General features: G+C 40.0%; 2 protein-coding genes across 7 annotated transcripts in view; one reads left to right on the forward strand and one right to left on the reverse strand.

Annotated features, from left to right (window-relative positions):
* LIN52 (lin-52 DREAM MuvB core complex component) overlaps positions 1-15,847 on the reverse strand; it is an 81,884-nt gene that overhangs the window by 56,637 nt on the left and 9,400 nt on the right. For 4 of the 6 annotated variants that reach the window (XM_040975299.1, XM_040975304.1, XM_040975298.1 and 1 more), the window contains exon 5: positions 14,124-14,207. In XM_040975299.1, the coding sequence (XP_040831233.1) occupies positions 14,124-14,207 (84 nt within the window). Of the gene's footprint in view, positions 1-3,192; positions 3,781-9,859; positions 10,474-14,123; positions 14,208-15,847 lie in introns of those variants that run through there. The other 2 variants (XM_040975302.1, XM_040975300.1) reach the window with 2 other exon arrangements.
* Positions 6,313-6,858, forward strand: LOC121152974 (ADP-ribosylation factor 1-like). Its single transcript, XM_040975297.1, has one exon. It carries the CDS (start codon positions 6,313-6,315, stop codon positions 6,856-6,858), a length of 546 nt encoding a protein of 181 aa, XP_040831231.1.

Here is a 15,847-nt window from a genome sequence, read left to right on the forward strand (position 1 = left end):
AAATTCTCTGGGTCTAATTTTTATTTTTTAAGAGTAAAATGGTTGGTGCTGTGGTGTAGCACGTAAAGCTACCACCTGCAATGTTGGCATCCTATATGAGCGCTGGTTTGTGTCCAGAACTTCAGGGCTCAAACTTAATGATTCTTGACCTCACCTGCACCTGTCTCCTGCCTACTTATCCTCCTGGTGCTATTCTTCCCCTTATATTCAGGCCATTATATGTTTCCTTAAACAGGCATTTCTTGGGCTACATTTTGGATAAAAATAAGTCTGACAAGGGTCTCACTAAAACAAAGCAATATACTTTTCCCAAAGCTTTTTAAAATCTAGACAAACAGAGACTTTCCAACTTGTCAATTATAGGAGAGATTTAATTCCTTGGATCTGAACTCTTTAAAATCTTTAAAAACCAAAACCAAAACAAAGAAAAATAATGCCCAAAGCCAGCACTATAGCGTAGTACAGTAAGCCCCTGTATGTGGTGCCAGCACCCCATATAGGCACTGGATTTGAGTCCCAATGCTCCATTTATATTCCAAGCCCCTGATAATGATCTGGGAAAGCAGTGGCCCAAGTGTTTGGACCCCTGAGCCCTAATGGGAGACAAGCAAGAAACTCCTGGTTCCTGATTTCAGAACAATCCACTCATGGCCATTACAGCTATTTGGGGAATAAACCAATGAACCAAAGATCTGTCTGTTTTTCTCTTTGCCTGGGTGCCAGGCCCTGTACTTGTTAGCACATACAAGAAGTTTCTTTGGAGATCTTCCTAATCTAAATGCTGGACTCAGAACCCTAACAAAGAAAACAGAGAAGACAGAACAGGTCAACCAACCATCTCAGCTATGATGGACTATGTCAATCAGTTGATTTTTCAAAGATCTCATAGTGCTTGGAGTGGCAAGATTGACAGCGATTCAAATAAACAAGCAAACCTTAAAACAAACAAACAGATTATTTTCAAGTGTATATTTTTGGATGTATGGAACAGGGACTTACTGTCATTGTTCCTGTTTTTCACATTAGGTATAATGTATTCAACTTTATGAGGGTCTAAAAACTGAAATAGAGAAACTCCCAGACAGGAAGCCACGAGGGATGCTGCTGCAGTGATTTCCTAAGCTTTAACGACAGCAGCTTCCAGACTTGTCCATTTCAGGCACTGTATCTCAAGAAACTTGCATGAAAATGTGTTTCCTTCTTCATGTAGCTTTTTAATTTTCTCTGCTGATTGAGCAAGTAGACAGGGATTTATTTTCTCAAGGTGTAGCTCCAGTTCTTACAACATTACTATTGTTTCTTAATGTTAAAAGCTATACTTTAGGGCCCAGTGCAATCGTTCAATTGGCTATTCTTCCCCTTGCAAGCACTGACTTGTATCCTTGCTATTCCCACCCAGCTTTCTGCCTCTGGCCTGGAAAAGAATGGCTCAAAGCCTTGGGATCCTACACCAGTGTGGGAGACCTTGAAAAAGCTTCTGGCTCCTGGCTTTGAATCACCTTAGTCCAGCTCTTGCGGCCATTTGGGAAGTGAACCAATGGATGGTAGATCTTTCTATCTCTCCTCTCTGTCAATCTGATCTGCCTTTCCAATAAAAATGAATAAACCTTTATTTATTTATTTTTTATTGGAAAGTCAGATATACAGAGAAAAGGAGAGACAGAGAGGAATATCTTCCGTCCTTTGATTCACTCCCCAAACAGCTGCAATGGCTGGAGTTGAGCCAATCTGAAGCCAGGAACCTGTGCTCGTTTTGGCAGCACATATACTAAAATTGGACAGAAACCAGGAGATGGTCTCCTGTCTCCATCATCACATATTACTAATTCACTCTCTACTTCTTACACCACTAGCCATAACGGTTTCCATGTAACTACAGGAAGTTGACGTCTATGGATTTAATAAATGCTTTTAAGCATTTATTTAAGTATTTGCAATTCTGAAAGGCAAAGTTAGAGAAGGAAACTGATCTTCCACTTGCTGGTTCACTCCATAAACATCCACAATAGCCATAGCTTGGTCGGTCCAAAGCCAGGAACCAGGAGTTTCTTTTGAGTTTTCCTCATTGAGGCAGGGGTCCAAGAAATTGGGCCATGTTCTGCCGCCTTCCCAGGCCACCAGCAGGGAGCTGAATCAAAAGTAGAGTAGCCAGGATTTAAACTAGTACTCATATGGGATGCCACCAATGAAGGCAGTGATTCTACCCACCATACCACAGCACTAGTCCCTGACTTGATAATGAAGTGACTTAAGTTTTAGTTCTTTAGTTAAAATTTGCCCAATTAATTACTTTCTAATTCTAAAATATTTACACAAAAACAGCTGAGTTGTTAGCTCCTTATGCAAGTTCTTTTCTACTGACACTTTGGTTTTCAAGAAAGATGGTGTTTCAAGAATGTTTAAATGACAATTTTAAGCACATCACTCAAGTGGGTTGTCAGAAAACTTCAAAAAGAGAAAGACAGAGCTTCATTTTTCTCAGTCTGAACTTTTACAAAGAAAGAAAGACCTGACGAAATGGCTCAATTGGCTAAACCACCAATGCCAGGATACATATGAGCACCAGTTTGTGTTCTGGATTGGTCACTCCCCATCCAGCTCCCTGCTTATAGCCTGGGAAAGCAGTACAGAATGTCCCAAAGATTTGAAAGAAGTTCCTGGCTTCAGATCAGCTTAAGCTAGAGCCATTTGGGGAGTGAACCAGCAAATGGAACATCTTTGTGTCTCTCGTTCTCTCTGTAAATCTGCCTTTCCACTAAAAATAAATAAATCTTTTAAACAAAAATAGAGAAAGGAATTCAGCTAGGCCAAATTTACTATTTATTTATAAAATGCTACAGGTTTAACATTATAATAGCCCAAATTAAATAACAGGGATTACAGATAGCATTAACCAGAAAGGAAAATCTTGCTAAATGGTAAAGTAGTATTTCTAAAAGCACATAGAGAGATCAAATTTGGCTTAGAAGTTAACTTATCAAGACACCAGTATCCTATGTAGGTTCTATTCCTAGCTACATTTTCAATTGTTATTTTTCTTCACTATTTAGAAGGCAGTTCTCTCTCTGTCACACACACACACATACACACACATTGGTTCACTCCCCAGATGCCTTTAGCAGCAGAGCTGAGCCATGCCAAAGCCTAGAGACATCCAGGTTTCCCACACGGGTGGAGAGCTTAAGCCCTTGAGCCATCATCTGCTGTCTCCCAGCATGCATTAACAGGAACCTGAATCACAAATGGCGAAGCCAGAACTTGGGCCTAACCTGCTGAGGCACAATACCCATCCCCTGTAAGTTACACTTTTTAAAAAGGGGTTTATGTATTTATTTGAAAGGTTCAGTGATAGAGAAGAATAGGAGATGGAGACGGGGGACTGGTTCACTCCTCAAATGCCAGTATTAGCCAGGACCAGACCAGGCTGAAGCCAGAAGCCAGCACTTCCACTGGGATCTTCTCTGTGGGAGGCAGATGCCCAGGAATTTGGACCAGTATATAATGCTTTCCAGGCACATTAGCAGGATTGAAAGAGAGCAGATATGACTTTCAACAGCCACACCGATACAGAACGTAGGTGTCCAAGTTTAACTTGCTGTATCATAATCCATTTCAGCTTCTCCCTTATGTGGGCCCTGGAAGGCGGCAGGTATGGCTCCATACTGGGTTCTTGCCTGGACTGTCTGCCTCCCAGTTCCTGTCCTCCTGGCAATTTGGGGCATATGGGGAAGTAACCCAGAGGATGGGGAGTTCACTTGTTCTCTTCAAATACAATAAAAACTTTAAAAACAAATTAAAAAAGAAAAGGACCTTTTCTCCCCCGCTTGCTACTGTCCTTACATATTATCAACATTCATCTGTCATTAAGTGCTTTTTAATATTTCAATGTGATTTTTAATCATTACATTGCATTCTACATTGAGGATGAGCTATAATTCACTTAGTTATTCCCTAAATACTGAATTTGGTTTCACCATGAACTTTTCACCTATCATACATTTTGCAGAATTATACTCTAAAACAAACCCCCACCCAAATTAATTCATACACTGAAAATATTCCACTAGCTTTCCCCTCCCCCCAAAATCATCAGAAGAAAACAATACAAGCATTTTATGATAAAATCCTCTTTGTGTTTAAAACCATTTCAGAGGCAACACTGGGTTTATGAAATAACTTGACTAATGGATAAAAGATATAATGCATATAAGCCTTAAAGGTAATTTGAGGGTTTGTGTATTCTAATTTGTTAACCAAAGGAAAAATGGAAAAATAACCATGTTTTATTTCCCATTATCATAATACATTTTTAAAAACAAGATACTTAAAAATTAAATGGACAATTTTAAATTATGAGAAATAACTCTGGGTCTCTTAGAAGTAGGGTTTCTAGATTTTATATAGCATTACCATCTACATGGGATGCCACATTAATGACTGCTGTGTATAAAACAAATATAACAAAGGTAAGTTACAGATGGCATTGAGAAACTTGTATTTTAAACTTAATATTACACTTTAACATTGTTTTTAAATCAAATTCCCTGGCTTTTTTTAAAAATAAAGATTTATTTATTTTGATTGGAGAGTCAGATTTGCAAAGAGAAGGAGAGCTCTTCCATCCACTGGTTCACTCCCTAGGTGGCTGAAATGGCTGGAGCTGAGCTGATCCAATGCCAGGAGCCAGGAGCTTTTTCAGGTCTCCCATGCACGTGCAGGGTCCCAAGGCTTTGGACATCCTTGACTGCTTTCCCAGGCTACAACCAGGGAGCTGGAAGGGATATGGAGCAGCCAGAACATGAACCAGCACCCATATTGGATCCCAGTGGTTGCAAAATGAGGATTTAATCACTAGGCTAGTACCAGGCCTAAAAAACTTTTTAAAGACTATTTCGGGGCCAGCATTACAACACAGTGAGTTATGTAAACACATGTTGGGTCTGGCAAGATGGCTCAATTGGCTAATCCTCCACCTCCAAATGTCAGGATCCCATAAGGGTGCTGGTTCGTGTCCCCAAAGCCACAGCTCTCTGCTAGTGGCTTTGGAAAGCAGTAGAGGATGACCTAAAGCTTGGGACTCTGCACCCACATGGGAGAGACTTGAAAGACGCTCCCAGCTCCTGGCTTTCGATCAGTTCAGCTCTGGCCATTGCAGCCATTTGGAGAATGATCCAGAGAATGGAAGATCTTTTTTCTGTATCTCCTCTAAATAAGTCTTTTTTAAAAAATGAAAAAGAAAAGTGTAGAAATCAAGCAAGGTGGGTTCAGTGTAGATGTAGCAATACCTGAGACATATGGGCAAGAGATCATGTCCCACTGCTCAGCTTCTAATCCAGCTCCCTTTTCCGATTGCCTGGAAGGGGTCGTGGAGGATGCTCCAAGTGTTTGCACCTACATAGAATACCAGGATGAGACCCCTGGTCCTTAGCTCCTGGTTTCAGACTGGCCCAGCCCTGGTCATTGCAGACATCTGGGAAACAGACCAGAAGATGGGAGATCTGCCTCTGTGTCTCTCTCTCTGTAATTTGTACTTTCAAATAAATAAATCTTTAAAAAAAATCAAGCAAAGCATCATAAAGTTATGCAAGTAGACTGGCAAAACCACATTGTTTTACATAAATCAGAAATCCAATTCAAAACACAGGAAAAACTAGTAGTACAGTAAGACTCATGCTGCCATCTAGAGGTTAAGAGCTGAATGAGTCTTGTCCATCCAGTAAGGAGTGTTACAGGAGGATGGAACAGGCTTCAAAACCCAAGGGGGTGGGGAGGGGAACCCAAGGCAGAAAACCACCTTGCCAGGTCACAAAAAAGCATATCCAGGTTGTAAGAGTTACAGCTATTTTCCTCCCCATCCCTCCTCATCTACTAAAATTAAAACTCAACAGAGTTCTACAGAAATTTTATCCAGATAGAAAAGAATTGCTATGTACAAGTAGCCGCTTTTTCAAAAATCATAAGCCCAGAGGGTAGATGAGTCTGTGACATCACAAGCCAACTTAGACGCACAAGTTTTTCTGTGGAACTATTGCCAATTGAAAAGTTGCATTGTTTTTTGGCACAGAAGATGATCGGTGAGAGAGGCAAGCCAGGCCGCTGGCTTCCTCTCTTCCTCTCCTTCTTTCAGTATCTGACTTCCCAATAAAAATAAATCTTAAAACAAACAAACTACATAACTATGGTGCCCCACGGCGGCTTCACGTGCGCTGCAGTAACTGCCGTCACAGCCGCCATCTCGTGGCAGTGAAACCAACGCCAGACTCAGAGAAGCCATCCCCCGCGACCGTTGCGGGTTCCAGTTTGTCTACAAACATGGGGAACACCTTTACAAACCTCTTCAAGGGCCTTTTTGGCAAAAAGGAAATGTATACCCTCATGGTGGGCCTGGATGCCGCAGGGAAGACAACGATCCTGTACAAGCTGAAGCTCGGGGAGACCGTGACCACCATTCCCACGGTGGGTTTCAATGTGGAGACGGTGGAGTACAAGAACATCAGCTTCACTATGTGGGACGTGGGCGGCCAGGACCAGATTCGGTCGCTGTGGCGCCACTATTTTGCCAACACCCAGGGCTTGATCTTCGTGGTAGACAGCAATGACCGAGAGCGTATAAACGAGGCGCGACAGGAGCTCCTGGGGATGCTGATGGAGGAAGAGCTCCGAGATGCCGCCCTCCTGGTGTTTGCCAACAAGCAGGACCTCCCGAACGCCATGACCGTGGCTGAAATCACGAACAAGCTGGGGCTACACTCCCTCCGCCACAGGAGCTGGTACATCCAGGCCGCCTGCGCCACCAGCGGGGACGGGCTCTACGAGGGCCTGGACTGGCTGTCCAAACAGCTCCAGAACCAGAAGTGAAGGGGGAATGCCGCCCCAGTCCACTGCCCTCTCTCGGGCCCCGGCTTTCCTCTCCGTGTCGCCCTGGGTTGGCCACAGTGTACATCATAGCATGCTGCCCAGACAGCAGCCAGGTTTTTACTCAATGTAAATAGTTTTTCCACTGAGGCAGTTCCTGGTACACAATACATATTTCCATTGGAAAAAGAAAATGAACTCATGGCTGGGCACTGAGAGGGGATTTAGTCACACTGATGCCTGGCCTCCAGGAATCTATAACCATATTAAATTAAGTGCCAGACTCATTTCTGAGTTAGATCTACTGAGATCCGTTTGGTGACTGGTTTTTAACCTGTATTCAGGGATTTTCTTCTTCTTCTTTTTCAGTTAAAAATAAGCTAAAGAGAGCACTGAACAACTCTGCTACTTAGTGTAAGCTCTGGTGTGAGAGCCTGAGCACTAATCCAGACTGGCTGGTCTCTCTGCTACCCTTTGGGAATCCAAGAAATGGTGACCAAGCCAACCACACTACACTCTGTGCCTCCCTGAATTCCATGATGGGATGTTTGCACTTGTGCTCACACTGTCTCATCACAGATGGGCCAGGTGGCCACAGATGCCTTCCTCCCCTCATGCCTCCTTGGTAAGTACATGGCCAGAGTGGGAACCTGTCTGTCCACAGCACCTGCATGCTCACAGTGTTGTTCAGACTGGCTGGCAGGATGTCTGGTGTCTTGCCAGCAGGAGCACGGTAAGCCAGGAGGGTGGCAGATCCCGAGCATACCCGCCATCTCCATGTGCAAAATTGCTTCTCTCTCAGCTTGCAGGAGTCTGATCTGCCTTTGAAAATGATGATGACCTCTACATTTTCTTCTGTATTTTGATAAACCCCTAAGAAGCAGAAATTTTTAAATTGATCTTGAAGGATATTCCAGAATTCTTTTTATGTGGTGTCTGGGACCTCTTACTGCTTCTAACATACAACTGGTGATCAACTGTTCTGCACACCAGTTGGCAGTTTTCATGTCGATAGACACTGTAATCACGGCTATTAGAATACTCTATTTTTAAAAAAGAGAAACCGGGGCCATTGTTGTAATGCAACAAGTGAAGCTTCCCCTTGAGACACCAACATCCAATATCAAGAGTTCTGGCTTGAGTCCTGGCTGCTCTGCTTTTGATCCAGCTCTTTCCTAATGAGCGTGGAAAGGCAGCAGAGACGGCCTAAGAACCTGGGTCCCTGCATCCATGTAGGAGGTGAGGATGGAGTGCCTTCATCTGGACCAGATTTTGCTGCTGTGACCTGTGACCAACAGATGGAAGCAATCGTTTGTACTCTTCCCCACTCCCTGCTTTCAAATAAATAAATCATTTAAAAAAAAAAAAAGAAGAAAGAAAGCCACAAAAACATTACTGGCATTAGATTTACTTTTTTCCCTTTAACTTTTACTTAATGAGAGGCAGAAATAGCCAGATAGTATAGAGCTAGCACCCATCATCCACCAACTCACTCCCTAAATACAGCAGTAGCAGCTGGAGGCAGAAGCCAGCCATCAGGAACCAATCTACATCACCCAAGGTGGGTAGCAGAAACCCAGGGAGCTGAGCCATCACTGCCCTCCTCCTAGGGTGTGCACTGGCAGGAAACTGGAGGCAGGAGTGGAGCTGGTGCTATACCTGAGGATTCTGATGAGAGAATCTCAACTGGCGTCCTAACTGTCCAAAAGCTTGCCCTGGATTTATGAAATTTAAAAAAGGCATAAGTAAATGGAAAGATGTACCATGTTCACAGAGGGCCATAATATTATTTAAGTGATAGCACTCCCCAAACTGATCTGCACTTTGAATATAACTGCTAAAAGCTGTAAGGACACTGAAGGGACCTAGCATAACCAAAACAATCTCGAAAAAGAACTAATGTAGAAAATTCACACATCATATATCTCAGTTTCAAAACTTACCACAAAGCTACAGTAATCACAACAGGTGATGGAGAATACACACACAGTGGCTGGTATTATGGCACATAGAAAGTCAAACTGCTGCCTGCAATGCCTGCATCCCAATGCATGTCATTTGTTTTCTTAGCTGCTCCACTTCTCATCCAGCTCTCTGTTAATGCACCTGGGAAAGCATGGAGTAGAGGAGGGCCCAAGTGCTTGGGGTCCTGCACCCATCTGGGAGACCTGAAGTTCCTGGCTCCAGATTGGCCCAGCTCTGGCTGTTGTGGCCATATGGGGAGTGAACCAGCAGACTGAAGATCTTTCTCTTTGTTTTTCCTTCTCTTTGTAAATCTACCTTTCCAATAAAAATAAATAAATCTTAAAAAAAAAAAGGAAAGAAATTAAAGAACAATTCCAGAAGCATCTACCTTTTCAATATCTACCTTTTCAATTTTAAGTTAATGAACTACATTAGAATTCTGTCATTTCATTTGAAGGTATCATATGATAACTCAGTCATCAAGTAAAACACCCTGCATGCTTATTACATGCTGGCCTCTGTGAGCCACAAAGGCAGCCTAAGAAAATAATTCTCACCTTAAAAAGTTAGTCAATCCCAGGGGTGAGGCACATATGAAAGGTCTCCTCAAAGAATGGTTATGTGTCTTACAAGTGAACTAAAGAGCCCAGCAGACAGCTCACTTTAAGACCAAGCATGAAAAAGAAATTCTGAAAACCAAGAGTGGACATTCTCAGAAAAAGGAATAGCATGAACAGAACTAAGAAGATGAAAAAATGTTCTAGGAAAAGCATTTCCAGTGGGAACAGCATATGGTGTTGTGGTTGGGCATATTAAGTATGAAAGCTAGAGATGATACAAGGGACTCAGTGTAGAAAATTTTCAGTGGAATTTGAATTCCAGGAATCTGAATAGTAATGAAGTATTACCAATGACTTATTAGCAAAGACCAAGCAGAAGCAAATGGTCCTTTAACTTGCTGCACCACAACACCAGCACTGGTAAATGACACTTCACAGAAACAAATCTGGCAGTATTGAATAGGATGAATTGGATTGGGGTCATTGAAAGACACTGACCGGTTAGAAGATGATTACAGATCTACTAAATGAGGAAGAACACTAAACTCAGTCAGCTCTAGAAATAGAATTCTTTATATACCAAAGCAGAGTTTTGCTTTTTTTGGTTTGTTTTTCTATATATTTCAAAGGAATTCTATACAAATTAATGGTTCAAATCAAGCTAAGCGGTGCTTATTATGTGACAGCTTACAAATGTAGTCAAAAATCTGTACCCCAAAAGAGTTATCTGAGGCACAGTCATGGATCACATCAAAGGATAGACTGCATGTCCCAAAAACCACAATCAACTTACTGTCAGCAAAGCAAAGGCTTATAATATCTCTACACTAATGTTTAACCATGCTCTCGGGAAGTTGCAAACAATTATGTTTTGAGGACAAATATATTTTGCATTTTTTTTCCTTCTCATCATCTTTATCAGTGTCAATATTTGCATGAAAACGGGCTCACTGGTCTTTAGGGACTCTTCATTTCTTACTGCTTATTTTTCATCCATGTCATCCTCTCAATTAATGCAGGAAAGAGGATTGAGACATCGAAATATCAGATTAGGGTGTCAAGTAAAAGCCAACCCCCAGAGTAGATGAGTAATCTGTAATGACAAAAAAAAATCTTGTTTTTATGCAAATACACTGTATACAATAAAACAAAGAGACTGCATCCCAGAAGTCCAATATATATCATTGTAATTACTTCCAATTCTACCTTTAAAGCTTTTTTTTTCTTAATGTCACCTAACTTTGCTATGGCCAAGGAAAATGGCAGTCAGCTACAAAGACTTGCTACAGAAGTTGAAGTGAGGCTGAAATGTGAGCTAAATATAATTTTGAAAAATTTCAGTGGTGTTCATAGGACTTTTCCAGCAGAAACCATCATTTCTGTTATACAGTTTAAGGTAACTGGGTTAGGCAACTTCAAATCCTCATGCAAAAACCTTAATTTTTTTTTTTTTTTAAGAAATACAAACATTTAACAGTAGCAATGCTGTGTGGATCAGAAAGCAAATTAAAAATCATATCAAGTTTATGATTTTGTGAAAGCCACTACAATATTACACTAAAATGTTTAAAGGAGCTGACTCATGACTCTGAAAACTGAAAAATAAAGAGAATCATTTATTCTGCTGTGTTAGTAGGAACAGTTTTCAAGGAAAGTGAGCAGCTGATAGGATCAAATCCATCATAGAAAACACTAGCCACTAAGAAGAAAAGATAGACTCAAAAAATCACCACCTTGCAACCTATAATAAAAGTGTGTAAGTCTGATAAGAGAAATTGATACTGAACAGATCAGGCAGATAATACCTTTATCAACTACTAGTATTATATCATAAAAAGGAAGCAAGGTATTCCCTTGATCAAGGTATAACACCATATATGAAATATTTCTGCTGAAATGAAAATAAAAATCAAGCCTGTATCTATGCATTTCTATCTAAATCACTGGTAAATAAAAAGGGACCATTTAACAGTTAGGTGATCACTTCTAGTGGGATGCAATCAACACAATCCAGAATGTGGTCCCAGTGTGGTAGCCAGCAGCTAAAGTCCTCATCTTGCATGCACCAGGATCCCACATGGATGCTAGTTCTAATCCTGGCAGCTGCACTTCCCATCCAGCTACCTGCTTGTGGCCTAGGAGAGCAGTCGAGGACAGCCCAAAGCCTTGGGACCCTGTACCCTCATGGAAGACCCAGAAGAGACTCTGAATTCCTGGCTTCAGATCAGCTCAGCTCCGGCCGTTGTGGCCACTTGGGGAGTGAATCATCGGACAGAAGATCTTCCTCTCTGTCTCTCCTCCTCTCTGTATATATGAATTTCCAATAAAAACAAAATAAATCTTTAAAGAAAACATCCAGAATGTGAGAAATATCTAGAGAGCAAATGACTAGCGTCAATAAGTAACAAGGGAAAACAATAGGCAGGTAAAACTAAGATTAAAAGAGGCTTAGAAATATATCAAATAGTATTGGAAAATTCTTTGGATCCTGACAAACCAACTGGATAAAGACATTTTTGACGAAACAGGGATTGGATCTGGTTGATTATATTAAATGACTTTGTTAAACATTTTTAGAATACAATAAAGGAACTGTGATAATTTTTGACAAATTTTATTCCTACTTATCCTTTCTGTCTTTTGGGGAAACAAATAAAAATTTATGTGACAATGAAGTAATATGTCTATATTTGCTTTAAAATAGCTATAGGATATTAATTACTAACGTTGGATCCTGGAAACATGAACTCCTTATTCTGTTGTCTTTTACTCAGGCATATGTTTAAAATTTTTCATGGTTAAAAGTAGGAATAAATATTTCCTTATTTTTCTTATTAAGAAAGCAGAAAAAGAAGCTAATCAGAGGGAATATACCAGATTCAGCTGCAACTAATTGAAAACAATATAGTTTGCAAATACATTTGCTAACATAGAATCTTTTTTAAAAATGTATTTTATTTATTTTAAAGGCAATGTTAGAAAAGGAGTGCAAGCGAGCAAGAGAGATCCTCCATCCACTGGTTCACTCCCCAAATGGCTGCAATGGCCAGGACTGAGCCAAACAGAAGCCAAGAGCCAGGAGGTTTCCTTGGGCCTCTCACATGGGTACAGAAGCCCAAGCATTTGTACCAGCTTCTGCTGCTTTGCCAGGAGCACTAGCAAGGAGCTGGATTAGAAGTGCAGCCACATGCTCCTGGTAGCCTAGTGGCTAAACTTCTCATGTTTCACGCACTGGCATCCCATTATCCCACTGATAAAAAGTTGGTCATTATGATTATTACAGTGTTTATTATCCAAAATTAGAAGGAAAATCAAGAAATGTTATTCTATACAGACCTAGCATTATGAATTTAATCATGTAAGATTTGCCTTTTTGTTATAAACCATGGAGTTCCATGACACACATAGTAATAAGTAATTCTGCCAAGATATAAACTTTAATCAGAAGAAATAAATCACTAGTATGCATTTAGGACCAGTAAGCGAACCTAAAAGACCACCTAGCAACCATATCTCAAAGAAGTTTGTTATTTTCTGTATCTTGATTCATGAAATGATGTAAAATGTTTCTTGGTAAAAGAAAGCCAATTGCTGTTAACAGTAATAATGGAAATAAAAAACAGATACAGAGGGCTAAGGAAATGATTGATTTGTTGGTCAAAAACTAGGAATCCTAAATTGAATCTAAAAGGAAATTTTAAATTTGCATGTCTTTTTTTTATCAATGATGTGAACAAATATAGCACTTTAAAAGAAACAATAAAGATAACTTATCAAACTATATATGGGATTGCTACAAACCTGCATTTTTAAAAAATGAGAACCATACTAACAATACTTACTCTCAAAATAGTGATTAATGAAGGTCTCAGAAGACTCTCTCTGAGAACAAATCTTCAACTGCTTGTCTTACAAAGTGAGAATTCATTATAATTTCTTCTTTAGCTTTACAACAAACACACTACTAAAAGTGATAAAATTTATAAGGGAATGATTTTAGACTGAATGAGTGAAGAGCAAACAGGTGTAAACGGGAAATGTTAAAGCATTACTCATGGCGGCCAGTATGTTATTGGTCTGTGCTATCTCCCTTTGTTATTTGGGTCAGATCAGCCCCTTTAATAAGCATCAACATCTGCATCCAGAACTCAGGATGGTCCAGCAAAATGGTGCAGATTCCCTGGCCAAACGACTGGTTCAAGGACGGGTTTCTGAGCCAAGACGGAACAGGGCAGTCTTCCCTGGGAAGTTTTTTAGGAGCAGGTAAGGGCAGGGTAACACTCCCTTAGGGTCGTGATTTTTAAAGACACATAAACCGGAGCTCTTGCTCACCTCTCTCCAGGGCCAGAAGAAAGCTACCCTCAGCAATCCAGATGAGACCAAGGCACGAAGGAAGCAAAGCTTTGAGGTGAAGCAGAGGATGTCCACTCCACACCTCTAAGAGTCATGGATCTAGAGATCCTTAAAGATAGTTCTGTCCCCAGACTTCTCAGTCATGTGAAGCAAGAAATAATAAAATCTCCTCTCTGTTTAAGCTCACCCTTGTTGATATTCTACTGCACTAAGATATCTTCCAAGTACAATTATTATTCCAGCATATTCTTTCATAAAATACATACTTTAAATTACATTGGCTTACCTTCAAACACTCTTCTTTAACTGAGACACCTTCTAAATTATAATCAGAACTTATCCTGCATTCTACAAGTTATAGCCCTAAATAAAGGGGATCCAGGTACTCACACTCATCCAGCCCCAGCTGATAGGCCAGGTTCTGTAGGCCTCGTACCTTCTCCATCAAATTAGCCGTGGTGAGGCTTCCCAGCTCTGAAACAGATTAATTTATTTCAATAGCATTTCATTCTACTATTTTCTAGAAACAATTCTTTTGGGCTAGGAATCTTGGTCAAGCTTCATTTTCACTTTTCTGAAAATGGTTTTCCTAAATATTTATTTACTGACTTATTTAGCTAAGGTAGAATGGAGAGAGAGGAAAGAAGAGAGAAAAGCTAGAGCTCTCCCATTCTCTAGGTTTCTCCCCAAATACCTGTAATAGCTGTGCTTGTGCCAGGCCTAAGCTGCGGGGGCTGGAAACTCCAGCTGCATCTCCCACCCAACTAACAGAGACCCAGGCACTTGACTCCCAAGCTATCATTTGATCCCCTGCAGTGTGCATATTGGCAGGAAGCTGAATTTAGGAATGGAGCCAGAATTTGAACCCTGGGACTTCAATAGCAAATGTGGGCATTCCAAACAGCATATTAATTTCAACGTAATTGTCTACCCTTCAAGCTTAATTTCTATTGGATAAGTAGAAAATGGATTCATACGCCTTCTACAGTCATTTATACATACACTCCTACAAAATCAGTGAAAATTTCCAGTATTGTAGAATGTCTTAAATGAGTACATCCACTTAATTAAAAAAGAGTACAAATACAATAACACATAAAGACCCATTTATAACATTCAATTTGTCGCACAAAATGAATGCACCATTAAAATATAAAACTTTGTATGATTCAGCATAGCATCCAGAAAGCCTTACTGATATCTCTATTTTGATAAATGGACATTATATCTATTGTCATTTTTAAATCACTATTATTTCTATTAACAACGAAATAATAACAAAACACCATTTCTATAAGTTTACAAAACAAAACCTGAACATAAATACAAATTTTCCCTTCAGAGGTTATATTTAAAAAAAAAATTTACTCTCAGATTTTCATCTAAGTAGCATTTAGTACATCAGAATGATCCGTCTGAAAAATACTTGAAAAGTTTCTCTGGGAAATACACACTGATGGGCTAATAGACAAATAATTATTTGGAACATTAGAACAATGGACCTTTTAGATGTCTTTGTGACTTAATTTTTGCACAGGTGGAGGAGGGGATCTGCATTTCAGCATTGCTTATAGCACGATAAATCACTTCTGAAATCAAATAAAGGGTTTTTTTCCTTTTTTTTCCCCTCTCATCTATCATGCTTCAGTCATTATCTACATCTGGCTTAAGCTAACCTTCTTGACCTGTTCAGTTGCTTGCACAGTTCAAGAACCGTGGTTTCTCACCTTCATTTCAGTCTATTATTTCACAACTATCATGAATTTTATCACCAGAAGGATGATGAAAAATAAATAGAGTAAAATCAAAGAAAATTAATGTTTTTTAAATTTAAACTTCTACTTCATGAATGAGTTTCAAGTCATTTTTCAATCAGTATGCACGACTTATGGTATTCTTCATGGAAGAAATTAACAGGACAGAAAGAAATAAAGGCAGGTTTCACCTTATGAATCTAAGGAACTGCCATTTCACAGTACTGACAACACTGTATGACAGTAAATTCTAAATAAGGGATTTGTGTTATAAAAGATGAACTTAAATTTTAATTCTTTTGGCACTAAAACTAACCATTAATTCCATTTTTTCCATGAACTTGAGAGCAATTGAAAGGA

This window comes from Ochotona curzoniae, unplaced genomic scaffold (genome assembly GCF_017591425.1).
Source record: "Ochotona curzoniae isolate NIBS_2020 unplaced genomic scaffold, NIBS_Ocur_1.0 contig_2688, whole genome shotgun sequence".
In the NCBI taxonomy this organism is placed as follows: domain Eukaryota; kingdom Metazoa; phylum Chordata; class Mammalia; order Lagomorpha; family Ochotonidae; genus Ochotona; species Ochotona curzoniae.